Source organism: Botrytis byssoidea, assembly GCF_014898295.1.
Source record: "Botrytis byssoidea strain MUCL 94 chromosome Unknown BBYS_007, whole genome shotgun sequence".
NCBI classification, from domain to species: domain Eukaryota; kingdom Fungi; phylum Ascomycota; class Leotiomycetes; order Helotiales; family Sclerotiniaceae; genus Botrytis; species Botrytis byssoidea.
The window spans coordinates 1140019-1150952 of NW_024065848.1; the positions used below are offsets into that span (position 1 = coordinate 1140019).

General features: G+C 40.6%; 3 protein-coding genes across 3 annotated transcripts; all 3 read right to left on the bottom strand.

The window, feature by feature from the left end:
* Window positions 1-57: 57 nt before the first annotated feature.
* EAE97_004403 (uncharacterized protein) lies at window positions 58-1437 on the bottom strand. The gene is made up of 2 exons (XM_038874915.1): window positions 1183-1437; window positions 58-1125 (listed from the first exon to the last, which is right to left on the bottom strand). Exons 1-2 carry the CDS (start codon window positions 1246-1248, stop codon window positions 673-675), a joined length of 519 nt encoding a protein of 172 aa, XP_038734359.1. The 5' UTR covers window positions 1249-1437; the 3' UTR covers window positions 58-672.
* Window positions 1438-2520: 1083 nt separating this feature from the next.
* On the bottom strand, window positions 2521-3702 carry EAE97_004404 (uncharacterized protein; the record flags this gene model as incomplete). Its single annotated transcript, XM_038874916.1, has 1 exon — window positions 2521-3702. One exon carries the CDS (start codon window positions 3700-3702, stop codon window positions 2521-2523), a length of 1182 nt encoding a protein of 393 aa, XP_038734360.1.
* A 3370-nt stretch (window positions 3703-7072) lies between these two features.
* On the bottom strand, window positions 7073-9364 carry EAE97_004405 (uncharacterized protein; the record flags this gene model as incomplete). Its single annotated transcript, XM_038874917.1, has 4 exons — window positions 7073-8162; window positions 8214-8741; window positions 8967-8993; window positions 9267-9364. The coding sequence occupies 4 exons, from the start codon at window positions 9362-9364 to the stop codon at window positions 7073-7075; spliced, it is 1743 nt and encodes a 580-aa protein (XP_038734361.1).
* Window positions 9365-10934: the final 1570 nt, after the last annotated feature.

The following is a 10934-nucleotide window of genomic DNA, read 5'->3' on the forward strand; positions in this document are numbered from 1 at the left end:
TTTCTTCATTTCAGAGGAAACTTGAAGACTTGAAGGTGTATTTCTGTATTTTGCGGAAGTTGTACAGATTGGTTGTTATTGTTGCTGATGGACGTGAGTCAAGTGAATTTATTGTGGGGCGTTCATGGTCATCATAACGATGAAGAAAGATTAGATGCATTCTTCGCACAGTTTACATGACTGGTATTGGTACCTGAGAATATCAATGGTGGAAATTATACGTTTCTAAGATGACGATTGCTTGGGGTTTCGAGGCAAGAACCTCATCACCAGCTCAACTTGAGAGAATGTTGGTTTCGACACATTCACAGCTCACCCCAATTTGCCATGTGCAACATAGGATCTCAAAATTTCGTGCAGTTCATTCTCCGATTAACTTTACTTAACCAACCCAAACAAACTTACTCCCTCCATTGTGCGGCTCAAGAAACGTGAATCCAACTTGCAAAATTTTACGGATAAAAAAAGACTCGAAGGTTCCATCGGAATGAAAAAGTAGAAAGACAGGGGAAAGATATAGAAATTGCAGAATACGTCAAGAACACATGGATCGTATGACTCTACCTATCCCGAATATTGCATCAAGGGTTGAACCTTCAGAGATGTGAATGATCAAGTTGAGAGAGGTTGAGTGTTAGGGAAGAGTTGGAAGTTGGGCGTGTACTCAAAGCCTCACTCAGGCTGTTGACAAGTAGCCAATGATTTCGCAACGTCATGCCATCTTTGAACCTCACCTCTTATTTCATCTACATCCCGACATACGCGATCGATAAATGACTTCATAGCCTCACGGTCTTGCTGTACTCCGTTGTAGAGCATAGAAAGTTGCTCAGACCAGATTCTACTCATTGGTAAGGGCATGGTCGCTATCAATGATGATAGATGATCTAGATCTGATAATCTTTCTAAGAGTCGCATTTGTGAGAGCTCTATGTTTTCCGCGATGCTCTCCAATGATACGAATAAGGGCAATTCTCTCCACGTTTGGTCGACTGGAGTAACGTTGTTATCATCGCCGCCTATCTTAGCCTTGACAGTTGAGCCAGCTGTAGAACCACTAATGTGGATTGCCTTCTCGAAAATGGGAACTGGATCAGCAGATACTGTCTTTGCCGTGGCTTGCGTCTATAGAGTATTCATTAGTAATTTAGCATACAGGAGATGGCAACGAGGCAAGCATACCTGGGTCTGGCTAGAGTCCACTGAACTATTAACCGTAGTTGGATCTGGGTAGTTTTGATCCGTCATGTTGCTGTAGAAGAAGAACTTGGGAGTGGATAGTGATAGTTGTGTGTAATTGTTTGGTGTTTTATTGGCCTGGGCGGTGTTGTTGTGGAGGTAGGAAAACTAATGCTAAGTGCGAGCACTCAACCATTAGCTGCTTTTCCCTTGCCTTCTTATATCTATCTAATTCGGAGGAAATACAAGCTTCGTCAGTAAGAGTACTACCTTGCCGTAATATGATATGCCCAAAGTAGACAGAGATCATATATTCTGTTCAAGTCATTGCGATCAACCTGCTTGGCGCCCATCTCTGACCACTCAACGCAGATGTTTGAGTGATCGAACGCATGCATGGCACCCTCAAACTGTTGCGAATAAACATGCAGGTGTCCAATTAGTCGTTCGTCTCTACAACTTGAACCAAACCCTCGGGTCATTCAAGCTCGAGGAATCTACCAATGGCCATAATATTTTGAATAAACTTGACAGGTCACACTACTAAGAACCATGCATGACAGTCATCACATTGTTATGCCAGCTATCACACCAACCATTACACCAGCCATTACATCAACTCAGCATCAGCCAACACAATCCCTAGCACACTCTTACACTAGCTTGTGATTGACGACCTATCTCAATAAATATTACCAATTGTAACTTGATGAACCCTCGCTTGCTTATCATTTCGTAACTAGAAAGAAACCATGAGCTATTACGCTGAGCTCTCTACTCGTGAAGTACAGCTTAAAGGTAATATTGAAGGCTGAAACAATGTCTTATTTAAAAGAGTAATATAATATACTTAGAAATAGAAGAACGAGAGCATATGAAGTAAAATCAAAAGTTTTTCACAATGAAAAACTTAATGAAATTTTTTATTTTAAAAGCTTTTAGAAAAACGTTATTAAAGAATTTTATGTAAAAAGCTTATTAGAAGAACTCATTAGAAATACTTGTTGAAAAAACTTGTTGGGAAAATATATTGGAAAAACTTATAAAAAACTTATATTTTTTTATTTCTTTAAAGTACAAATCCCCATCCAATATACTTTCGATATATCTGAATTCTTATTAGTAAATTTCATCTCAATAAAAAACATATCATATTCACTTATGTATTCATTTAAAGACTCAGTATATAAAACAGTACTTATAACTTAAATTCCAAACTACTTTTCAAATAAAGGACAAACTATCTAATTATAACGACTCCTGTACATATGTTGCCTGGATCACTCCCATCTCACTCTCTACTCCTGTGCCCCCTCCAATCTATCCTCTCCAGCTTATCGCTTAAATCTTTCCAATACCAGCGTTCTTAAGAACATTAGCCTTGGTGGTTGAAACATCAGCAACAGCAGCAAGAGTGAGTCCCTTTGCAGCAGTCAAAACATTAGTGTTGGTTCCAACAAAAGATCCAGATGCAACAAGGCTGTTAGCTTGGCAGTTACGGCCAAGGATTGAAGCACATCCTCCAACGCCACTGCTTGAAGACCAAAGAGGGTTGCTGGTGATGTCGAAGACAACAGGTGTGCCAACATTCTCAAAAGTGTTACCCTCAGCGAGTACCTTTGCTCCTTCGCCGATTTGGAATGCGTTTCCTCCTGCGACATTTGACCAGTAGTTGTTGGCAGCTTGGAGGAAGACATTTGGTGTGACTGATGAGTGCAAGCCTCCAACCTTGGGTCCACGACCACTGGTGTTGTGGATGTAGTTACCCTTGAAAGTAACAGTATCCTGGGATCCAGTGAAGTACAATGTCCAGTAATGGTGGTTGTTGCACTTAGCAGACCAAAGAGTAGTACCATCGAACTCAGAGTTGGTAATGGAGACACGGTTGGAAGCACCTGGTCCCATGGTAATGAATTGACGACCAATTCTGGAGATCTTGACGTGATCGATCCACAAAAGATCTGTACCATCAACGGAGATAGCATCTCCACCCCAAATGTACTTGGGGTTCATCTCGACGAACTCAACGTTCTGGATAATGATGTCCTTGGCACCTGCAATGTAGAAACCTCTACCCTTAATCTTTCCAAGAGCTCCAACACCAACAATGGATTTTTGAGAACCGAGCTTGATAGCATTTGGAGGAATACCGGCGACATCGTAAGTGATCGTTGGCTTGGGAAGAGCTTGATTAGCATTTGCAGGCTGTTCACACCAGCCATTGATATCGACTGAATCTTGTCCGGCACCGTTGGTGCATGTGTTTGAGAGGGGCGTGCAGCCTTTCTCTGTTCTTGTCTTCATAGTGTTGGTGAAATCCCAGGTCCTGTCAAGGACAATGGTACGGGGCTGGTTATCAGAGAGCCAGGTAACAAGCTCTTTGATGTCCTTTGGGATTAAAGCAGGAGCATTTCCACCTCCCCTGGCACTAGCAGCGAAACCTTCAGCTTTGCCAACGACTCCTGCGGCATCAACTGCGATAACAGAGAGCATGAGGATAGCGAGGGTCTTGAGTGAAACCATGATGATTGATTGAAATGAAGTTATTGATATAACTTTAGAAGGAGCGTTGGTGATTGATTTGCTTGAGTGTAAGCTGTGTTGTGAAAACGAGTGAATGAGTGATGAATGGATGAGTAGATGAGTTGATGAGTGATGATGTTAGAATACCTCGAGACTTTCATCGTCCTTATATACTGTTGACCTACTTGATCATGTTGTCCAGAATCCCATCAAGATTCGGACATTGTCCTCTCCAATGTCTCCATCCCGTAAAGCATTATCTCGACACGAGGAAAAAGGGTTCTCAAAGGCTGTACACTTGGCAGATAGTACTTTGTCCACTGCAAACAATATACTTGACTTTTTCCAAACTCTTGACGGCGAGCATATTTCCCCCAAAACGCTTGGCTATATCACTCATTTCACTGCGTAAAACTCCAATGCATATTTCAATCTGTAAACATCAGCCCACGAAAGGAGAAAAATGCTGACAAAGAGATGCTCCAGATTTTCTTGGCGACAAGATTGTTTGCATTGTCATGGTAGAGCATAATCGCAAATCGCGTATTCATCTCAATTGACCTTCGCAAGCATCCGATGATCATGTAAGATCCTATCATCTCATCTATTTGACTTTTATAACCTTGTAACTCTGGACGAACTCAGCAATATTCTCGAATATACGTGGTTGTTTGAATTTTAATAGGGTTGGTTTGCTGACTACAAACACCCAAAAAAGAATGCCCATGCGAAAATCGATGTTTCTTGATCCAAATCCAATTACTTTTGTATTTAAGGTTATTATGCAGAAAGGCTTAACGAGAAGAGCTAACTCTAAGCGTACTCGAGTTGCGATCACAAACTGTCCCGTGTGGCTTGAAGACCCTTATTTGTAAGCCTCAGATTGAATAGTTAACGTACTCTTTTGATCGCAGGATATCAAGCCAAAGGGAAAGTTCCGTCGCCATGGTGTGACCGCCATCTAATCAATAAGATCATGGGTTATATCCGTTTACCGTTTGCCGTTCTCCGTTTTGTGAGGGTATTCCGGACATCAAACGAATTCCTGAGTTGATTGAATCTAGATTCATTCAGCAATCATGAATGGAGGTGTCGAGGGTGTGTATTTATCCACGTTTCGACAATGATCACATGACTTGACTAATTATGATCTGATAACGTAATTTATCAGCATATGGGCCATATCAGCATGTGGGCCACTTGAAAATACACCAAAATTAAACCTTTTTCAATATTCTTGTTTTAATAACTGATCATTATTTTGAAGAAAAAAAAGAATAAAAGGTAATAATAAAAAATAAGCTTTTTCTAAATCTAGTATTTATATAAAAATTCCCATTATTTTATAAAGAAAGTGGAAATTGTTACGATTTTCACTATAAAAATATCATTTCTATAATAACTACTATAATAATTCCATTTTCCAATAAATATTTAAAATTTTCTAATATTTATATAATAAAAATTTTAAATTTTCAAACTTTATAAAATTATATTATTAAACAAAGAAAGTGCACGGTTACATACAGACGAATTTTGTATGCAAAAAGGGGTAGCTTATATGCTGATACATCTAGTGTCACGGGTTCACTAGCGTAGTACATGCTTAGTCATCTTTGCCTATATATGGCACACTTACATAGCACTACCTTTAACCTCCTTGTAGAATATCATATATCTAATCTAGTACCTATCTCTTGCACCGTGATATCTAGTCTATAACAGGAACACTCACATCCGATCGCAGAGCTAAGATCAAGAACAAAAATTGATTAGTAGATCTAAATTTCGAATTAATCAATCTTATTAGAATATACCTAATCAAGAAATCTTAGAATATAGATGAACACTCATAATTTGAACTCCATCAATTCCCAGCACCGCCGAGAATGAATGAAAACTCCACCTCACAGACTCAAAATAGATTTTCCTATGAACAAACACCTACCCCGCTCGTAGTAACACCAATTGCCTCATTTTATTGTGATCTTCTTTCTGTGAAACAATTATCCAGATTAAATCGATTACGATCAACCATCAAATCCACAATGAATCGTCATCTTATCAATTTAATCAATTTCCAATCTTTTCACTCGTGTAGTTCCTTCCTTCCTCCCACCAGCACCCAAAAAACACACCTTCTCGCTTACCCCATCTACCCCACCAACCCCACACAACTTCACCAAAAATTAACCAAAAAATGCCAAAAGTATAGGAATTAGATGGAATCAAACCATCTTATTAATTTTCAATCCAAACTATGCTAGTTTGGCGGTGCTGGGAATCGAACCCAGATTGAAACGGATCATTCGTGATATATCCCGTGAAGGATGAGCCACAACGTCACGTGCTACCATTACACCACACCACCTATTGTGTTTGATGGGGGAGAGCATGTTTTGTATGGATATATCGATCAAAACAAAGAGGCGTACGGGCGGGGTATGTGCTGGATAATCCTCGGATGGCGGGATGGTGGAGCGGCAGTCTTGGAACATAGTATAGTTCAAGAATTCCAAGGCAAGGCAAGTACTCGAGTAATAGATAGAACTGTAAGATCTTACATTGAAAACATTACTTTCAGTAGGTACTTAGGTATGGTTTCACCCTTACAATTTTCGTATACGGTATACAGTAAATAATAATTCATCACTATCTAAACATTTCCCCAATCTTCATTCCAAATCCCAATTATTCGACTTGTTATCAATTATCGAAAACAGTAACCTACGAATACTATTTATCAGGTATTCATCTCAAAGTCTCTTCTACACAGAATTAGGATTATCATCATCAGACAGCTTACAATCCCATAGCTCACCGTCCTCGGAATGCAACGATTTAATAGAGTATGCATTTGTGTCGTTTTCAGAGTAGTATATCTGTGATTCTATGTAGGCGTGATCCTCGAATCATTATCTGAGGAGACGTTTCTAGCAGTTTGAATTTGGATTTCGAAGCGATTGAGCTTTGAGTATCTGGTGGGTAATTAGTCTATGGGGCTTGACTACAAAGGCAAATACAGGGATTTCAATTACGATAGATACTGAACTGATGATAGTCAATTTGGGGATCTTGATGAGGCAACAAATGAATCTCCGTTTCGCGGTCAGTAATAGGAGAAGGTATATAAGACTATATAATTCCATTCAATCATAAGCATCAACAAAAACTTCAACGAAAGTCGGGTACTCCATACGCCATTGCTATTTTCTAATAAGTCTTGCATCTTTAGATGTCTAAATAAAGAGCTGGCAACAGAAAGAATATAGCTCTTGACCTTAAACCACCGGCGACTGTAACCTGGGTATATAATAAAGAAAGCCACTTTCCCTCTCGACTTTCTAATCCAGCCACCAGAATTACAAAACTACCTTACGTCAACCCCATGCTCATTCTTTGGGCTTGTCGTACTTCCTCCACTATCATCTGCAACATTCTCCCTATGAACTATTGTCCCATTTTCGTTTTCTTTTCCAAAATCATTATGTACCAGTACTCCCCCACCCGAAATTTCTTCTATCATCTCAGGAGCAACCAACAACTTTCCATCGGCTCCATATCTATGTGGTTGATTCTTTGCAACGCTGACTGCATCAAAGAAACCAGTTGTTTTCTGAAATATCGTGTCCATTTCCTCCAGGGATCGAAACGCAGTCTCTGGATAAAAGAAATAGACGGCCGGAAACATGGCAGCATTGATAACAGCGAAAATAATGTAGGTTTTATAACCAATCGAATTGAATGCAACTGGTGTGATCATCACAACCATGAAGTTGAAAATCCAATTTGCAGATGTGGATAAACCATTAGCTGGTGCACGGATTCCGAGGGGAACAATCTCAGCTGGGTATAGCCAAGGGATTGCGAGCCATCCAATTGCAAAAAAGATGTTAAAGGCGAAGAGGAAAGTGGTGGAGACAACTCCCGGTTTTTTACCACCAATACCCTCTTCTGACAAGCGTGTCATGACAGCGAGAATGACCATACTTGCTATCAATCCAATTGAACCAAGCAGTAAAGATTTACGACGACCAAACTTTTCGATTGTAAAGGGAGCAATGAAGGAAGCAACAAAATATACCGTGCCGTTTCCAGCTGCGAGATAACGGGAAGTTTCGCTACTCAAATGGATATACTGCTCGAAAATTGTAGCCGCATAATAGGTGATGACATTGATACCAGAGATTTGTTGCATGACTTGGACAAAGTATGCGAGTAAGACGCGATGGAAGTTACGATCTGGGCCCATGGTGAACATATCACGCCAGCCAGAATTCGCCGCTTCGTCAACTTGACTAGTGATCTCCTTCAATTTGATTTCAACTCTATGTGCGATTTCAAGCTCAACAGCCGCTTCATCGACTTGCGCTAGAGAATCGCTAGATTCTTTGGAAGGGACCTCGAGTGCTGTAAGGACAGCTCTAGCCTCTTCAATGTCACCTTTCAGGACGAGCCAACTAAGAGATTCATTAGATCTAATAAGGCCAGACATAGGAGTTAATATTTACCGAGGGGATTCCGGAAGCTCAAGGATGGACACGAGTATTATGAGCGCTGGTAAAATCTGGAAAGCAATTGGAAATCTCCAAGCCACACTATTATTTCCCACCCGTGATGTTCCCAAGTCGAGCCAATACGATAAAGCAATACCTCCTGTAATCATAGCACCCTGGAACATGACCATCTTTCCTCTTTCGTGTGATTCCGACGTTTCTGAAGCCCATGTAGGGACTGTACTTGTATTCATGCCATTTCCAAAGCCGGTAAGCACTCGCCCAACAATGAACTGTACAAGACTAGAGGAAGTTGCCTGAAGGAGAGCCCCAACAATCATGATTGAGGAACCAAGGAATATCATCCGACGACGACCAAGACGATCTCCAAGAAAGATAGTAATAACGGCACCACCAAAACAACCCAGATTGTAAGAGGCCACTACTAAACCCTGATCAAGAGCTGTCCGGTATGAATGATTATTAACGGTATCGATTTCCGGAAACGTTTTTACGAAAGATGGAAGAGTTAACAATCCTCCCCTGTTAAAGCATTAGCTCAATTACTTGGGGCTTCTGTCAGATTACAAATCATGGACGAAATAAACCGCACACCAATATTGAATTTAAGACTAAGCATACTCTACAATATACCACATCAGATTCAATCATCAAATGGTCCTTGAGGCTTATGTACTTGAGATCTCATGTTGATGTGCCATTTAATTCGCCCATGACGAATTGAATTGTTTTGAAATGCAAACTTACATAACACCTTGATCATAACCAAAAAGCCTATGAATGAATTAGCTGTGAATTCTTGTTACGCAACTCCAATCGGAAAAACATCGGAAAATGTAACGTCTTCGTCATAAGGAAGGTAACCTTCGATGGTAGCATTCAACCCCACCTCCGCCTCCGCCTTCTCCAGAGCGGGCCGTCCGTCTCCACAATCTTGCACAGTAGCAGATTTTGAGTAATTATTTTGCTGCGTCATGCCAAATCTGAAAGAGAAAGAAGAGAAGAAGAGGAAGAGGAAAAGGAAAAGGAAAAAGAAGAAACACTCACAAAAAATCTATCCCAGAAACAATGGTGATCAAACGATTCAGTGATTTACCCTTGTAGCCATAATATCTTTCGCGTTTTCTACCTATACCGAAAGCCATGATCGAGAAGTTCTGATACTGTACAGTATACACTCCGCGTGTGTTGATATATGTGATTGAGATGCTGGAAGATACCTCTCAATCATATATGCTTATATGTAGTAGGGACAGGAAATGAGAAAGAGTAGAGTAGGACAAACGAGACGAAATGAAAAAGACCTATGAGCAGCAGATCTCACCCATCTTATACTTCGTATACATCACTGGAACTAAGCAGGAAAGAAACCTCATGCTACCACCGATGGTTCTCTTGATACTGTACAACAAACTAAAAAAGGTCATTGTCAACGATTTAGGAAGGTGGTGCGCAAATCCTGAGTGACTTCTCCAAAGGATATGGCAACGGATCCAATTTAACTCTCTTGGCTCGGTCATAGACTCTCCATATGCAGAACAGAAATAATATTCTATTGGTGATGATGCTTCAAGGATTTTCTTCTTTCGAGAAACTGGGGAATTTCTAAACTTCGGCAGTTTTGGTTCGGTGTAAAAGTTGGAGAAAGTTGGAGAAAGCTTAAACAGCAAATAATAAGGCTTCACCCCTTGCATATCCGTTAAAAGCCGAGGGCCAAGCAAACACCATAATAGTGTGCTTATGTAAGAAAACTTTCCCCGCGTGCCCTAAAAAACTCCCCGCAAACATGGGGAGTAATATTGAAGCTTGATACTGATGTACCGGTACTGTACCGTATAACTTAATATGTGTGTGACACGCTCTCTTAATACTCAGATAAAAATTCCACTTCAACCATGAAGATGTCACGGATCACGGCGAAATCCGGTGGTGAGCATTTGTCGGGTAAGGTCAAAGTTACTATTGATAGTAGAAATATCACTGTTGGATTTTTGATTGACGGTTACTATGACTTTGACATGAGCAACAGTCGTCAATATTTGAAAATTATCAAACAGAGCTCTAGACTTCATTGCAGAAAGAAGTCTAGTGACCTTATTCCCGAATAGTTACTTCGACGAGTTCAGAGTGGCTTGGCAGGTAACTATAACATCCGGGATCATATCCCAAGGCAACTTTAGTCGAGATCGAATAGTTCATCCAGATCCTAAAGTATAATGGCATTCCTGCTTCTTTCCCTACGTAGATGAGACGTCATATTAAGGTTGAGGGGTCCGGACTCTGTTGTTGATCACAACGTTAGACTACACCGTACAGAGTAAGAAAATAAGCTTCAAGTGTCAATAGTTCTGTATCTAAAGGATTTCGGCGAAATTTAAGAATAAAGTTGGAAAGAAAGGCCTAGTCTCACCCGGAAACGTGGGGTACGAATGTGCCCGCATACTAGTTGTCAAAAACAGCAATCCCACTAGCACGATAGTTCGACATAGTTCGAGTTCGAGGGGTTCTTCGGTCAATATCAAAATGTGTCTAGCCCATCGGATCTTTACCGTGTTATATTCCGTGCATATTATCGATACAAGGGTCACTATAGGTGCGGGTGTTGTGTTCTGGCTGGCTTCTTCGGCGTGCTCCGCATTGAAGTCAGTATGGCGAAAGAAACTTCTCTGGCCGAGATCACGTTACAATTCAAGCTACGATCCCCTGGCATTGTAA